The sequence below is a fragment of the Necator americanus genome, chromosome IV, assembly GCF_031761385.1.
Source record: "Necator americanus strain Aroian chromosome IV, whole genome shotgun sequence".
NCBI classification, from domain to species: Eukaryota; Metazoa; Nematoda; class Chromadorea; order Rhabditida; family Ancylostomatidae; genus Necator; species Necator americanus.
The window spans coordinates 26578024-26596009 of NC_087374.1; the positions used below are offsets into that span (position 1 = coordinate 26578024).

Genomic DNA, 17986 nt, shown 5'->3' on the forward strand with positions numbered 1-17986 from the left:
TTTTTCCTCTGCTTTGTAGCAGACTCCTTTTGATGGGCTAGAATCAGGTTGTAAGATGTGCTTGCCTTATGCCTGCTAGAGTTAAAACTTCTCACATCCCTTTATCTTTGAAATAAAATGAATGATACGTTCATATTTTTATGGGAAATCATAGGATTCATTGGATCATTTAAAGTTTTGAAGTTTGCATGAGGTCCGTAACCTCTTCTTTGTGCTCCCACAGGTAACTTTGCTAGAAAAGAGACACACCTCTTTTGTAGTGTGGTCACTTGCGCAACTTTTCTAGAAGTCTTCCTGTAGATACGAACAGAAATTGCGACCTAAATAGGAATGGACCAGGTTTCGGCCATCGTTTTTGAAGCAAACATTGCCAGCTTCGAAATCGAATATCTTGGTCGGTGTTTAAAAAGTCAAAAAGTGAATAAATTGGAATTAACAAATGTAACGAAAACCATACCAAAAACGATAAAGCGGAATAGGATATTACAAATATCAGAATCGGAAATGTCGAATAATGCTCTACAAAAATGTTAAGAAATACACCTATTACGACGGAAACAAACACCTGAAAATTACTTGCAAGGTCATTAATTCTGTCCACGATCATAGAAAGATGTACGGAGCTTACCAGCTAATAATGAGTTTTTCTTTCTACTAGAATTTCTACTAGAGAAGAGACTACTTTCATTTTTGGAAGTAAGACTAAAAACTTCTTTTTGTATATATTTTAAGAATTATTTGTAATGACGTACTGCCCTTGTAATAGAGAAAACATGTGAATAGTCGTTATATTCTATTTTCTTTTATGAATGAAAATATTTGCTTTAAAAATACGTTATTTATGAATTACACAAAGTGAGCGGTATTTTGGAATTAGTGTACTCACAGTAGATAGGGTGATTAAAATTGTTATTGCTGGAGATACGCATTTTTCGTATTTTGATACCGTTAGGACGGCAATCCCACGTTCGATGCAAAGTGCAAGATTGCTCATATAAAAGAGAATCCCACAGCATCGACCAAATGATCCCACGAGCTTGACGACTACCTAAAATGGAAGTGGAACTCAAATAATGGAACGCAACATCTAAAGTCGTGTAAAATCACCAAAATGAAACAAAATTCTACAGCTATACGATGTTCCTTCTGCGATTGTCCGCACATTAAATTTCCCTTCTTGTCAAGGAACGTATCCAAAAATTTCTACGAGTCAAAGGAAATGGACAAAAACAAGCCTGTGATTTGCAATCAAATTGAATGCAAATAGCTTTCATATAGGATGATACCATAGCGAATTGAGCTCCGAAAGTTAATAGAAAAATGAGTGTTCTGAAAGAAAATGATTTGGATTGTGGTAGAAAAAAAAAGAAAGTCTTTAACAACAATTTTTTTGACGTTTAATCTTCGACTCCATAAACGTTAGAGTCGAATGTCCGAAGGAGATGACACATTCGAAATGTTTTGAAACCAATTCACCTGAAATTTGGGTGCAGAAAGTGTATGGAGATCATCATGTACCAAATTGGTATGCTGGTTGCCGTACCAATCCCAGCCAAACAAAAACTTATGACACGAAATACCACCATTTCCAGTGTAGAAGGGAAAAATCCTGTGCGCTAGGAGGAGATTAGCTCTTCTTGCCTAGAAAGACAGCTTCGGTAGTAGGGTAGAGCTTCAGTAGGTAGAGCACAGAAGAGAGAGCGCTAAATGGATGCTTCAAAGTAATCAGAAAATTCTTTTCTCTCATGAAACGATGAATAAGCATTATTGGCCTCCATCTTTTCGTACAAAGAAAGTAGTGTCGTCAGTCAGTTCTTCACATCTTAATTTTGTCGGTTTACAGCACGATGACGGAAGTTTTGTCACCGAAAGTTGTCAGTTTTTCCTTGAACAAATTGTTATAAGGCTGACGTAAGAATGCATTTTTCCATTGGTATGAGAATCTTCCACTCTATGGAATTATTTAGTCCACAAGTACTGTAAAAATAGAGAAATTATGGCTGGTAAACGTGAGATTGACTAGAAAGAAAATCCGAGAAGCGCTTTAAAACACGAATTTTGATAAAGTGCGTTTCCGCTACAAAGCCCGTCAAGAAAGCATTTCCGATAGTGAAACTTCACGAAATGAAAAGAGAGACGAAAAAAACGAAGATGTTACAATGTTGTACATTATTAGTTGGTAAAACTATCTCGAACTCTTCCAGTTACGAGTGATATAGGGAGCAGAATGATTGAAATAATTACGCATAATGATAACATTGCAATACATGACAGTCAAATATTTCTAAAATGACGTTTCGCAGGGTGCTACCTTCACACGCAGGTATACCATTTGCGTGCAAAATATATGAGTTCTTAACAAGTGGTTTTTGAGCTATAGCTACGCATTGGTTTTTTTTTCTTTGTCTGAGTATTTCTGCATAAGAATCGTTTTAGAAACAAAAGAGCAGGCTGAAAGAAAACAAGCAAGTATATGTAGCCAAAAAAAAAAACTAAACAAGCGTTGGTACTCCTAAATAAATCTCAAAAAATCGAATTGACTATCGAATGAAAAACTATTCTAAGAGAAGATTTCTTAATTTGGTTCTAGAATAAATCCACAAAATGCGTGCATTTGCTGTTGTCGCTAGGAAGTCCCCAGCAGAAGATTCGAAGAGTTCCGTAATCTTTTCTGTTGATTAGTACTCAGTGCTCGTTGTTACTTCTTTAGGATCACGGGACTGGAAATGACTTCAAGAAATGTCTGAAGATTTATAATTGCTGTTTACGCTGAGCCAACAAGCCGTTGCTTTGTTTCCAGTGCCGAAATGCAGATAACGTCAGCTAGTTTGTCGGTAGTGGTAGTAGTCTGATCGAAATTGGTTCTATTTTTCCTCAATTTCTTCGTTTGCAAAGTGTACTCGATGTATTGAATATCAAAAACGATTTTGCAAATAAAAACGTGAAGACTCTCCATCTTATCACAGAGAAAGCTTTTCTGCTCGCTCTAAGTCATGCCAAGCAGCAGCTTAACAATCAGTTTAAGTTTTTTTTTTTTTTTTTTTTGAAATGATATTGACACTTGAGTGACATTTTAACTTCGCGCTAAGCAGCCAATTCCTATCAAACTACTACCATTTCAAATAAAAAGTTCGAGAGTGAGGTGAAAGTTATGCACTCAACCAAATATCATTAAATTCATATAATGTATCACTAAGGAGCAAGAAAAACAGCTGTGAAGAAACACAAAAGCTGTGAAGCGTCTCCATCACCGAAGGAATCAAATATGTTGAAAATTCGTTAATAATGGAACGTTCTGAACCTTCTGAACAATAGAAGCATGAGAACTTTGCTCGTTTGTATAACACGTAGTGCCTGCACCTATTGTTGCCAGTATCGGAAAAAAGAGTTTCAAGAAATATGAATGATGTTGTGAAGGGTAGTTATACGCACCAGTTACCTTTCAAATGAGTTGGAATACAGCAGCGGAAAAGAGCTATACTATTTACCAAAATTAAACTGAACGTCACAGACAGAAAATGCCCTACGGAAATGAGTGCTGACTAGAAGAGGGATTACCAGAGAAGGCTTTAATGGGTTTTAGCAGAACGGAAAGATTGTTCATAGCAAATATTGCACTTGCAGGTATGCTGAAGACTTGATAAAATTTACTCTTTCAATCTAATTTAACCCAATTAATTTTCCATTTTTCGGTACAAAATAGAAAAACAAAGAAACGATCAGTGATGAAGAATACGGGTCCCATCCTGATATATCTACAAGTTTCCAACTTTTATTGTCAGAAAAGTGATCAGCCTAAATGTGGTGTCCTGGCGGATGACTCATACAAAAGATCAGAACCCTATTCGCTTTAGAGGCACTTGTCTAGTACGAGAAACCATAGCTACACCATACCAAATGGAGACCATTCCATTGCCTTGACCAGGTTGCCTCAAAGGTAACTGTAGAGGTAAGGCCCGGCTTTGACGAGGAGCGACAGGCATCGGTGTGTGGGACCCAAAGGCGAATGTGAGGATCCGGAGGGACTCACGCTGAGCTAGTTAGTTCGTGCCTGTCTAGCCCCTCTGAAACCTGGATTCGTCATATCCCTTTGCCCCTATTCCCCCTTCTAGGGCGACGCCTATCCCCTTTGTCCCAACCCAAGTGGATAAGTGGTGTAACTGTCATAATGTTCGGTGATACAAAAATATTCACAAGGGCGGTTTAGCCAATCATTGCACCAATAGAAGGTAACAATATATTATATACATGACACGAACAGATAGTATGCTATACGAAGCGGGTGAAGTCATAAGGGGAATGGTAAAGAGGGTCCCCGCGGATTCTCCGCGAATGTCTCCGAGACACAACGTGCCCAGTGGATATGCCGGGAGATTCGCGAGCATACCTCGAAGAGGTCGCGCTCCAGTCGTTCATGAAGACGCGGGCAACCGTCTTAGATGTTCTTCTAGCCACAGAGACACAGAAAACTGCGGAGTTACAAGAAAATATGCAAAGAAGAGTGGTATGAGCTGTCGAAATTACCGAATTAGTCAAAGAATAATAGTGTTAGATAGAAGTACATGGGATTTTGAATGGTGTTCTAATAAAGAAAGGGAGTTTGTCTTTATATCACCTTCAGAAAGTCTAGAAATCTTACGAAATTTGAACTCTTTTTCTTCCTGTAAGTTCCAAGAAGTCAGAGATACAGAAGGTCCCTCTGTCCAGAAATAATTTAGGCTACAAAAAAGCTTGAGAGTTACAGGATAACGATAACTCTCATTACCGTTACTTTTGAAACCTGTAATGTTCCGTTTTAACGAAAATTTTTATGCAAGTAATTTGAAGCTATTAGATACATCCTTATTTTATATTTCAAGTGAGGATTTCTCTTGCTTCTGGTACGATTACTAAATTGAGTGAATTATATCCTAGCCGGTGATGCAGCGTATGATTAGCGGTAGGTAAGCAGAGTCAGCTATTTATGTGCTAACGAAAGTGAATTCCTTTAGGACACGCACCTTCGCTAATTGCTCTGACGAGGCATGATCGGGGCATGCTCGAAATTCCGCCGGGATCCTCTTTACACGCACCCAAGTCATAACGGTTAGGCAGATAGTGATTCTTGGTTTGTAATTGGTAGATGGTTGGCGGTTTGGTCCCCATGGTGTGCAGCCAACAGTGGTGATGCGGTTGAACATAGTCAATGGTGTGCGCACGAAAACACGGTATTATAAAAATACGAGGCGGGACAACATCAAAATGGAAAGAAAAGACCTGGAACACGAGCACTGGGAACCAGCCCTTGTATACGCCGTTTTGCACGTGAGAGCTACCGTATTACTTTGCCATTGGCAACTTTTCCCGCGCGCTGGCTTTGAGAGTCGTCCCAGGCACGACAGTAATCCAAGAAGGAAAAATCAGTTTGGTAGCAATGATTTTGTAGAGCTTGTGGACCAGGATTTATGAGAAGAACATTAAAAACACCATATTGACACATTTAAGAGTGTACTTAAATCATATTACGTAATAAGATTCAGTTGGCCCTGTTCACATACTTCTCTACTGGTACTTAAAAAAATCGTATCGATTACCTCTATTTTACCTGGTTTTGAACTTTATTCTGGCACGCGCTGGGACATGGACTAAAGAACTTGTCTCAGAAGGATACTTTACTACCTGAGTGAGCAAGTTCATGTGCTAGGAGCTAAAAAAGAAGAAAATCTTTACAAGAAATGCTCCTACAAGATCAACGTCACCCAGCACATGTGCTAAACTAGTGCACTAAAAACAACTTTGAGAAGAAATTCCTTCTCATATCAAATGTGTGTTAATACGAAATAATTTTGACATATTGTTTGTGCGAAGTATGTATACTATCAATGCTTTGAAGTTTGCTGCCGAAACTACCTGTCCGTGGCGTTCCACCTCTTTTATGTAGACAGTTCTCTAGAAACTAATGCAAGAAAGAATACGTTGAAGAACAGGGAAGAATTTTGTTTTGTGGACATGTAATGAGGGATCGATGAATGCAGCGCGAACGAAATCTGTAGGCACATATTTCTATGTGAACGCACACATGTGACGATATTATCACAGAGCAAAAAAGAAAACTTCGTAATTAAACTTTTCAATGCAGATAATTCGAAAATGAGCACCACTAAAATGCCGCAAGGTAAATGCGTTGGCCTTCTCACGTTTTAATTATGTGTGAGAGTAAAAAGTGCTTTTATATACGAAGGAATCCACAGAACAGTAAAAAAAATTATTTCAACAGAGGGTGTAATGGCCAATTAACAGATGTCCCTATCGAAGTCTTTGTAATCGCGCATAAATAAGTCTGCACTACACTTACCAACTTGAGTCAGCGTACTTGCTTTTCATTGCAGCTATGCTTCTACTTTTACTTAGTGCTTTTACACTTCTGTTAGCTTCTGAAGATCTCGTTTGTCATCCGTTCCTAAGCGAATTTTCGACGCTGCGTTCCCGTACAACTGCAGATCTTCAATATATTGAATTGGCTGTGACGAAGAGTGCCAAAGCACTGTGCAAGCTATGAAGATTGCCTTTTATGGTACTCAATACGAAGTCACCTCTGGTTAGTTTCATTTCTTTCATATAAATTAGTAACAGACAATTTTGTTGTGTAGACTGTAATTTTGTAATTCTGTTTTGTAGAACTGTAATTCCGTAGTGCTTAGACTTGATGGGTTTGACAAAAAGTCGATTTTTTGAAAGAACAGAAACTTTCAGGTAGTTAATTACATTTAAAATAATGGGTTTCCTATTTTGTCACATCACAACATTATCGCTTTATTTACTATGCATCACATTTATTCAAAATTTCAATTGTTTTGGTTTGTGCCACCGAAGCGACTCCGACGTCATCAAGCATCAGTTAGAGCACCAAAAAATGCTAAGTCGTCCATTTCCAAGATTGGCTCAAAAAGCGCAGTAGTTTCATTACCAGAATTATGAAGAATAAATTCTTTAAAAATCATTTTTTGGTTTGTGTACCCTCTTTTTATCTTAACTTTTTATGCTACAATAGTCTTCCTCAACTGCAACCGTGAGTCTTCTTCAATCGTTTATTGAATATTAAAAAAATTTATTTATCCTATATCATTTATTTTTATATTAAACAGAACTCAAGTACTGAATATGCATCGTTGACGTTTTTCTTCTTTGAGACAACTCTTCCTTTTTTTAGTCGCTGATATCGGGACCTGAAAAAAAGCCTTAGAATACGTTCCAGTTGTGAATATCTTCCGATATGCGATAAAAACATGCCATTTACTGCTGATCATCCTTCAAGTTTCAGCACTACTTCTGAAAAGAAGCAGTTTTCACTCCTGTTTTTCTGCTGAATGTCGCATACCTAAATTACACTTCATTTTGTACACCTTAATATGTGTTTGTTTGAAAACGACAACCCCCTCTCCATTTTCTCTTTGCTCCTTTTATTTTTTCTGATTTTCCGACCTCTACTTGAATTTTTTCTTAATTTTCTGACCCCTCTTACGGCCCCCTGTTGAGAAATTCTCAACACACGCTTGACCCTGGTTATGGTTTCTTCAAAAATTTTGTTCTGACCGTGTTCACCTTTCTGTTTCCTAAAGAGTACAACTACGGTGGTACGCGGCGTTCGGACGGAGAGCTACGCACGCAAGACCGAGAAGGATCAAAAAGGCGATGCATGATCAATCCATTACTCTTCGAGCAGATGACAAAGATTGTTATCGATCTTTATTTCGGATAAGCAACGCTATGCGAACAAGCCTACAACAGAGACTTTATAAGACTCTTTTAGAGAAGTGGGCACAAAACCTGCGACCTGAATAAGTAACAATGAATAATAATTAGCAATCATGCCTATGACAGGCTTGTCAAAAGCATAACTGTGCCGTTTGCTCGAATGGAAGGCAAGGTGACTTGGTGATATCAGGAGACATCTATATGATCACCAAATATTTAAGTCTACAAATATCGGTGAAACAGGAAGAGGACGATGTATCTTAGTGAGAAGCACGTAAATAGTTCCCAAAGTCAAAACTATCCACCTCTTAGATATCAGTCGCAGACAATGTCATGAGAATACACTCCTGAAGGAAGTGACTGCTAGTTAATAATCTAAATTAGCATTCAACAAACTGTGAAACTATACGCCTCGACTGAACTGCCTGTTAATGTCAGGTATCCTCAGGTCTTCCTTGACCACCTCTGTCCAGAACTTTCTTTTACGACCAGAAGGCCTTTTCCAGTTTGAGTATGGGAGTACTAAGGACAATTTCAACAAGAAGGTCAGACGAGCATGCTGTATAATAAATACTAAATACTTCACAATGGTGCAAAACTCTGCACCGGTGAGGTGCTGAACCATAGCCATGCACGTGATAGGCGAGCACCCTACCTTTTATCCATTGTCCAAAGCTATGTAATGTTGGGTTTGATAAGCAAGTTAATTTCTCTTATATGTTAGTGAGAGTAAATAAATTTTCATGTGAATGTATACTCCCAAATTTGCAGACTATCAAGCTGTATAATAACGGGCTTATTCCGTCAAGTGTGTGCGTCTGTGTACGCGTGTTTCAGTCAAGAAATTCTAAGAAGAGAGGGAGACGGATACTGGCGTCGTTTTGGGACGCTAGAGTCTCAACACGGTGAAATTGGGTGAGACGGGTCCTACGACGTCGAATTCGTGCCGTGGAGTCAGATAGCTGTAAAATGAGGTGCGACAGGTCCCATGGGATCGGAATGGTGCGCCGCTGCAGAAAGTTCTAGAGTGGGGAGAGACGATTTCCACTGCGTCGGATTGGTGCGCGGGAGCCCAACGCAGTACAATGGGTTTCTGTAGTTCCTTCATATGTCTATTTCCCAGCATGTCTCCCTAACGTTGCTAACATCCTTTTTGCAAAAGGAGGAAACACACGTGCAAACGGCTGCTTAACTGCAGTACATAGTAGCCAACAGTTTACACGATCTGACGTAGAACGTTATTTTTATCACTATGATAGTGATATTCACGTCAATTCATGCTAGCACATCATTCTTTGCTAATGGTTCAAAACGGAGGAAACTTCTATTTTGAATAATGTTTCAAAATTGTGGAGATTTGAGAGCAACATAAAGTTAAAATCAAATTGATTGCTCTCCAAATGTAGAACTGACGCGCTTAGGGAAAAACCATAAAATTTACATCTATGCTTAAATCTTTGGTCAAAAAAACAACAACAAAAACAGCAGCACAATAACAAAAACAAAAAAACAAAAAAATGTTTTAAAAAAGTCAAAAAATGCTGAAGCTAGTTTCGACACAACATTCGACGATCACGCGTTGCAACTTCGTGGTTTTTGAGTCGAATATCACTACGTTGTCAGCGATTTCGAGGTCGGCCAACGTGCGGATGCTGCTAAAACCACAATCCACGAAATACTGCTCAACTGCTTCTTCGCAAGATGTAATCTTTGAACAAGTCCCGCTGCAGTCACATCGGCTTTTTTCTTTTTTCTTTTCTTCTCTTTTTTTCTATTTCTTTTTTTTTCTTCTATTTTCCTTGAAATCTCATCGGCGAGAAGCGCATTGAGAAGATGGCCTCGATGAGAAGAGTCGAAAGCGGCTTCAAAATCTAGAAGCTTACTGCAGATGGTTCGAGTACTGCTGCCACATTTCAATCTTTCTTCTCACAAGAAGCACCTAGTTATTCGTCGATCAAAAAGGCTTGTTCGTCGAGTCTGGTTTCTCCGTGATGTTTGATTGGTCGATCCAAGACTCCTCGGTAATTCCTAGGCGTTGTGGCGGATACCTTCTTGTGGAGAGGAGCCGTATGGCGTATCTTTATGAGTCAGGTATCCTTCAGTCAATCCATACTAAACGGATGATTTACGTCAGTTCACGGATCTCACAAGAAGGAAGAGATTGCAGGAATTTTCGCACTTATCCTATGACCTCCACTAGGAACAGTCGGCGCTCGCCGGTTTAGCAAGGAGTTGAAATCTTTCCTTGAGGTAGGCGGGGTTGCGTCCACGACAGCGTCTCCGTTGGCAGTGTTGTGGACAGCCGAACACCTCTTTATCTTGCCAGCATATTATCTTAGAAGAGTTTTGACTTTTCTTCGGTCCTTGTAGCTCTACGCTTTTTCAAACTCCTTCTCTCTCGACATCCATCCGTTTTCACGATAACATTTCATCCAATAATGCAACTCCTTCTCAGACACTCCTCTTGATGTAGTCACCAGTAAGGCGGGCAACACACAGAATTGCCTGTGGATCTTGTCTCCGCAAACAAAGGCGAACCTCTTCGTCGGTGTCAAGACTACGAGCATTTTCTTTGCAGCGTTTTGAATGCATTTAGTTAAAGGGTCAACGTCGTCCTCTCTATTCCTGACTTGTGATCCAATATTGATCGAGACCCTGTTGGCGGAACTTTCCTTTGCCTCCATCGTCTTTCAGACCTGGCAAGTAGAGCTTCGGTTGATGTTGAACTTCATGATTCCTTTTTCTAGAACCGTACCATCGAGCTGAGAAAAACTGGGAAGTGGTTGGAATCTACCGGATATTTAAAAAAGAGATGTTCCTTGTCAAAACAACATTTCGCTTTCGCTGCAGTGGCGTTGGGTTATCCTTGCAATGTAACCTAATGGTGTTGATGATTACTTGTAAATGTGAATGCAGTTATAGAGTTTGTCTGGTCGCAACTGTCTATCAGAGGACTTCTGCTATCCGATGTTTCCTTTGTGGGATAGAATCATTTTCCAAGCACATCGAATACTATATTTCATTTTCATTGTCGTCAATTTCGAGAACTACCGCCAGCTGGCTCGGTATCTTGGATATCAACGTATTGAGATCATAATAAAACGCGTCCCTGTTGTAGTCTTCAGCGGTTTCCGTGGGTGAATGAGCACATACGATACAGAGATTGAGTCCTCTGCGATGCATTGAAAGCGCATATTGACGTCGTTGATCCTAATTTCTCCGCCAGACTCGTCCACTCGTTCCTCACAGCTATTGAGCAGCCTCCTTCTCTCCTTTCATCAGCGTATCCACAGTTGACACTGATAATGGGACAGCACCTGGTGCATGTTTCCTGCAGTTCAGCAAACGCTAGCAGATATCGTAGAATTCTGGAATGAGCGGTTTGTTGGAGTTAACTTGACAGTGACCGGCCGTCCAACGTTACGAGACGGATGTTTGATACCAGATATTCCACTCACACATGAGACCTTTCAGGGCATAGACTCAAGAATGGTGCTGGATAACACCACATTTTTGCAATGAATCGGAAGCTTTTGTCACATAACAATACGGGTTATAAAGTCCGTACGCTACACGACCATGTAACAATTAGACTAACATAGGCGTTCCCTAGCGCGTAACGGCGGACGGATGGATTTTATGCGAGCTCTAGCTGAAGATCGAACAGAATGGGCTCGGATGTGTTTAAGAACGGCACATCCCGAAAAAGACGCGAATACGCGCGTTAGGCCGTAATATTCGCCCGCCGTATGAGTTAAATAAGTAAGTTACTATTCAGCAGACCATGATAGTTACATATGTAAACATGTAGAAAAGTTTATGACATACCCTTAGCAGACCCGTAATTTTTTCATTGTTCCAACGACTTCTTCATATAGGAGCATTTTTCAATCTCACACATAACTGAAACGTGAGAAAATGAACGTCACGTTGCAGTTCAATGACGCTCTTTTTTAAATTATGTGCTGTTGAAGATAACGACTGCAGAACTTTCTTTCCATAGTCATCACTATCTCGCCATCTTGGAAATTATTAGGTTGATAAGAAAGTCCTCCTAATGCTTTTTTTACGAAAAGTTCAGAACGTTCGATTTTTGATCGGAACTCATTATGTATCATGTTGTAGTTGTAGTGCATTCACGAATCGTCGTCCATAATGGCACCGTAGCAGTGGAGCGACGACAGCATTTCGCAAATCAACAACGCAATTTGGGAGGACACCACTACCACTGAAATACTACCACTCCCGTCAGGGCGGTCCACCGCTGGTTCAATCTCTTAACCTGAAGGACATCTTCAAAGAAAAATCCCGGTTCTCTCTCTGGGACTCGAGGAGAATCCTGCGCTCCTGCAGCTGTTCGGGAAAACCGCCGAGACGAGCCTCGGTGCATATCCTTCATGACCCGATATAATAAAGGAGACTCGTCAAAAGATCAAAGAGTTGGGCTAGTAGATAGTTTCCAATTTTATTCAATCAAAATAGCACCCTTTGTATATCAATTATTCCGAGCCTCCAAGGATTTCTTTGCTAAGAAAACTTTCATTTTTTGATTGCATTAGTCGGGCAGTGGCCGACCTCTTCGGCTCCAGCTTCTTCAGTTCTAGGAAAAGAGGATCGCTGATTTCCTGATCCTGATCGCTGATAGAGAAGAAGAAAATTACAAAAATGACATGGCGCTCATATCAATATAATATTAGGTGAAGTAAAGAGTTCTTCGCTGTATGTCTTTAGTGAGCCGTAACTATCGATGTATACATCACATCGGGTCATTTCTATACGAGAATTTCAAGGTGACATTTTGTTTCAAAAATGTTCTCTTCAGTCTTGTGTTTTGTGAGCAAGTTGTATGTTGGAGCGTTTCAAAATAAAGGTAAAAAGTGAAGATTCGATGTTTTCTTCTGTGCTACTACAAAGGTGAAAAGGCGGAGCAAACGGATAAAAACGGGTTTGCTATTAATGGACCTAATACAGTATCGAAAGCAACAGCAAAACGGTGGCTTCAACGATTCCGTTCCCGTTAACGATAAGAACGTCGAAAATGAGGGACGCTCTGAAATCGTCAAGTCGGACTGTCATGTGAGCACGTATTCCATTGCCCAGGAACTGAAGATAAGCCAGAAAACTGTTTGCAACCATTTGTATGAGGCTGGTCCCAAGAAAAAGCTCGATGTATGGGTGCCGAAGACAACGCCAGGCCGTACACATCTTTAACGACGCATCAGAGGTTCTGAAAGCTATAGTTCTATCGCACCCGCCATATAGTAGAGACCGGGCACCAAGCGTCTATCACCTTTTCAAGAATTTGAAAAATTTTCTTGATGGTAGAAAACCGGTCTGAAGAGGGGTTGTGAAATTGAGATGGTCACGTTTCTTGCCAATAAGGAGAGGACATCTTCAAATGCGAGAATTGTGAAGTTGCCATCAAAATGGACAAAAGTTATCGATCTAAACGGATCTAAATCATTTAGCACTGTCTATGTTAACTTCATCCTTGAAATAAAACGAAAAAAGTTTTTATTTCACCTATATTAGAAGATGATGTGTTCTAGTACACGCAAATGCACAAATGCAAAACAATTATGTAAAGTTCGAAATGATCGAAATGATAGTGTAGTAATATTACCCGTCATTGTTCGGAAAGGAGATTGCACTGCTTTGAGTTTCACCTATGTTGTCAAATGTAGAAGGGCACTTTAATTAGTTACTACTTGTGACGCAGTTTCAACAATCCATAGTCCGCTAAAATCATAGATTCACAGCCATCAAAGTGAGCGCTAATGTGATCTGCTTCTCTATCTTTTAGCTTTCTATATGTGAAATCATATCTTGTTGACACATACGACGTTTGAAGTAGTGGATTACGAATTTCCCTTCTTCAGGCTTTCAGGCTCCAAAATGTTAGCCAGATGGAGTACGGGATAACAACGTTGGTCGGCTCAAATATGCTACTCAACTTCACAATGCCGAAAGTAAAGGAAGATCAAACTCGGGACTTGATAAATGACCATTTCGAGAATTACATCTTTTTTAGTTGAGTGTTTGCATGTGCTGAGAAATATGACTGTAAATGAAAAGAACTTGTGTATGTGTAGATGACTTCTTACAGATATTATTCCCCTTAATAAACATTCGCTACCGATAAAGAGATGGTTGGACGAGCTTCAGGCGCTTTTTTCGAAAGTATTGTTCCTGTAAAAAGATTCGAAAAAATTTATCAATTCTACCTACAAGTCCAAGCAGGCGGAAATTTAGGAACACGCAAAGTCTGCGAGGAAGATGTTCAATCATGTATGCCATGGGTTAACAGTGACAGAGAAATTTACACGATTTGGTAGCATCATGGAAATGTTTCCCATATCCAAGCAACTCTGGATATAAAAAAATTCAAATTGCAGTTATCTATCTTGGATTACGAACGGGTGTAGCATAAAGGATAATAGCGGATAAAGTCTCTGGCTTTACCCAATCGGCTCAGGAGGCACAATGGCGAGCGAAGGCAAGTCAGTTTGACAAGTCAGCGTTTTTATCCTCCCACAAGTCTGGTACTAATTTGTCCACCCCGGAGAGATGAAAACTTTGGTCGGCATTGGGACGGTTGCGAACCATCAACCAATCACGCAGACCCAGTGGAGCCTCTCAGCGACTGCGCTACACCCGCCATGTAGCATGCCGACTGTTATCTAACCAACCTCGTTTATAATCGTCAGTCTTCGACAAATTACTACCATTGTTCTCACAAGCTAAATGTGAGCGAAGTGAAGCATTTATTTCTTTTTCATCATGGAACAATAAGTGTACTATGGATAATAATATGGACTGCAGCTTATAATATTCATCCATATTACTACGTCCAAGAACTGTGCAGTTGCTTAAAATATTGATCCCCAGTCGCGTGATCTATGAGAACTTTCTTCTGCTCTCGACTCCATAAGAAACTATTTAACAATATTGTTGTGTTGATAAATAAGTATCGATAGGAGTCAATCTAAATTTTAGAGAAGTGATCCACGAACAGTTTCATTACAAAATTACAAAAAAAAACACGAAAATTACAAAGACTACAAAAATCTCCTCACAAAAAATGCACTCACAAGATCGAGAACATCGGAGAGTATGAGGTATTTTGCCCCGTCCTCTTCACTTATTGCTGCTCCAATACAGGCGTAAACAACAACAGTGGAGATGCTTGCGATGAGTTCGGTTATGGAAATACTAGTGTAAACGGGACCCGTTCGACCGTTCTCTTTGTCTTGAAATCTGAAATCCCGCCTGTATAATGTGTAGCAGTTCAGGAAAAGTATTTGTGTGCAGTAAAAAATATATACTAGCATCGGCTTTTACCACACCCGCTCTGACCTTTCATGACAATTTACAATTATACAATAGACCCTGACAAGCAAGACATGCAGGTGAATAGGCACAATTCGAAAGAAAATTAAAAACGTCTTGCAAGATACTGATTTCGTAGAACTAAAATGTAACACCAAAATCCGAACACACCTTTGCTGCAGAGATAGGGTTCTTTTTCCACGCTGCACACATTCCCTGTAAAGCCGCGCTGACACAGCTATCTAAATAAACAACTTCAGTTCTCGCATCACTTCTTCTAAGTAACTTCTTGGAAACTTTCTGTTTGGAAGCTTTGTGTTTGGCTCTTTTCCATTAGTGTTTTAGTGAGCAATAGAAACGTTAATAAATCTATGATGTTTCAGTGCTTAACTGTGCTAAAAATCTGGCTCTGTTCGCATAATCTGACACTCATTCCATCAAGTGCCATGCGCTTCCTTGTTGGTGTTTCCGCACCAGTTATGGGTAGCGAAAACAGAGGCGCTCCGAATTTCAAGCTATGAATTCTAGCAAATTTACGGAAGATGTTAGTGCATAAATCTTACTTCTGAATGGGTATTACTGGTATCAGGACAACCAATAATATAACAGCATTAAATTTGAATTAGGGGAGGAGTACTAACTCAAGAAGTGCAATGCACGAGACTCTGCGAGGAAGCGCAACAATATTTTGGTCAAGAACGTTGATGTAATGCATAGAACACCCACACACATAGAACACAGAAATCAGTGGTGAACGCGCTGGCACAAGTTCCTCAATTCCATTCATGAAGAAGACGATGAAACAGCGCATAGGCGTATTTTTAACTGTTCGGCACGTTAAATAAGTATATAACACTAGTCGGTGTAGCGTTTAAAGGCATCACCCTACGAATCGGAGTGGTACGGATTTCAGGCAGGTAATGCCTATACGGGGTCGTAGATTGTGGAGAAGAAGGTGATTCCGTCTCTCCCTGTATCAGTGTAAACGGACGACCCCAGAACGCTGTTTCTTACGCAGGCTTCTGTTGCAATGCGCAACCCTTACGCCCGTCCTCGCACGGCTGAGACCCGTACCATCCTCAGATTCTTGGGATGTTGCCTTTAAAGAGTGAACACCAGATATCTGTAGCCTTTATTTCATGATTCTGAAAACGGCATAATCAAAATCTAACAAAGTTAACCACAGGCACCATGAGCACAAAAAAGTAATCCGTTCTCCCGCATTTTCAAAAATTGAAGAGAGAAAGCAACTATAACAGTATGTGTGTGAAACTTACGAGAAACAATGAACAGGAATAAATACTAATAAAAATTAACACTGGAGTACTTCCATAAGACTTGATGAATATATTTAGAATTGTCCCCAAAATAGCAGTAGTGAGCGCCTAAATATAATTCCGTTGAATTCCTGCTTTTTTCTGCTGCTCATTCATATCCTTTTCTATTTATTCTATTTTGGACGTCACTATTGTACAACCATTAGATCCTGCTGTGCATCCCTGGCATTTCATTATGTTTTTCATTGGTTTTTCAATTTCACTATCCTTTTTTTCTCTTTTTCCAAAATCACGCCCATGTTTTTGCAAAACACTTTTACTTAAAAGGAGAAGCTACGAGAACAGCCGGTGCTGCAATTCCATGGATATATTTGCAATAAAGAGGCAACTACAAAAGACTAAAAGACTTCTAAAGACTTCAGTTGACACGGAGACCTTAAGTGCTAAGTGATACAGTAACTTATCATCCTCTTTGCCATGCCGAGCGATGGTAAAAAGAAACAAAGTGATGCACTGTTTTGCACGACTACCAGTTGAAGAGCAATACAATTACGAGAATTGAGAAGAAAAATGTAGTTTAGGATTGATCATCATGATTGCTGACTCTTGGAAGCACGTCTTAAAGCCTTAACATTTTCTCTTAGGTCGTTTAAGTCGCTCTTTAAAATAAAACTAGGGTTTAGAATTCAACAAGATTGCCATCACTTACAAGGTTTTGTGGTCTCGCTTCCAGGACTTCCCGTATCTCCATCGAAATCACTGAGATCTTTTTTACTCTATTCATATTTTTCAATTTCTTCTTGTGTTTTCCAACCTACTCATCATCAGCCATAAAACAATAGATTTGTGTGTGTGAGCGGATATAATTAGAACTCTCAAAACCTACCACTGAAATTGTTTTTCGAAAAAACTATCTCCGGCTACACATCAGCAAGGATGAGTCGGAGGTAATTGCGCCCCAAGGATACCTGGTTTTGACGTGGATATATTTTTCGAGGAAAATGATAGTCACATTTTCGTAATCTACATACTAACGCTAACAGTTTTACATTTCTCATAGCGTTATGACTTTGAAGATGCTGAAAAATTGACTGAAGTAGGGATTTCCGCGCCCATTGTACACATGGTAGCTTCGAAACGTTTCATTGTGCACATTTTTCCACAACTTCAAGTTCAGCATCGAATGTAACTGCTCCGCTCAGAATTTGTTAATATTTTCAACAATGCGAGCAGACAGCATCACTGGTAATAACTCCATATAGATTGTTCCTTTACATTATTTGAAAAAAATTGTAGCAGAAAATTACAATACGTCCTTCACAGCGATGTACATGCGCTTTCGACGAACTGACTACTTTTAAAAGCATACTGTTTAACGATTGTCTTAGCGGTAGTTTAGTATTCTTTAAGTGAAACACCAAAACCATAGAAGATCATAAAGTTTTTCTCTTTAATATTAAAGCATGACTCAGAATCTGCACCGAATAAATATTTGTATGCGTGTATGTGAAAAAATGCCACCTACCGTGCAAATAACAATAATGGTGGTAATAAGAAATGAAACAGATTTTTCGTAACGCGATACTAGAATTACAGCAATCGAGCGTTCTATGCATAAAAAGAAGTTCCCAACGTGAAATAGCATG

General features: G+C 39.6%; 2 protein-coding genes across 2 annotated transcripts; one reads left to right on the forward strand and one right to left on the reverse strand.

Annotated features, from left to right (window-relative positions):
- Positions 1–12690: 12690 nt before the first annotated feature.
- On the forward strand, positions 12691–12945 carry RB195_002781 (uncharacterized protein; the record flags this gene model as incomplete). Its single annotated transcript, XM_064200186.1, has 1 exon — positions 12691–12945. One exon carries the CDS (start codon positions 12691–12693, stop codon positions 12943–12945), a length of 255 nt encoding a protein of 84 aa, XP_064056067.1.
- Positions 12946–14578: 1633 nt separating this feature from the next.
- RB195_002782 (uncharacterized protein) lies at positions 14579–17091 on the reverse strand (the record flags this gene model as incomplete). The annotated part of the gene is made up of 4 exons (XM_064200187.1): positions 14579–14719; positions 14826–14991; positions 15235–15305; positions 17050–17091. 4 exons carry the CDS (start codon positions 17089–17091, stop codon positions 14579–14581), a joined length of 420 nt encoding a protein of 139 aa, XP_064056068.1.
- Between the last annotated feature and the right edge of the window lie 895 nt (positions 17092–17986).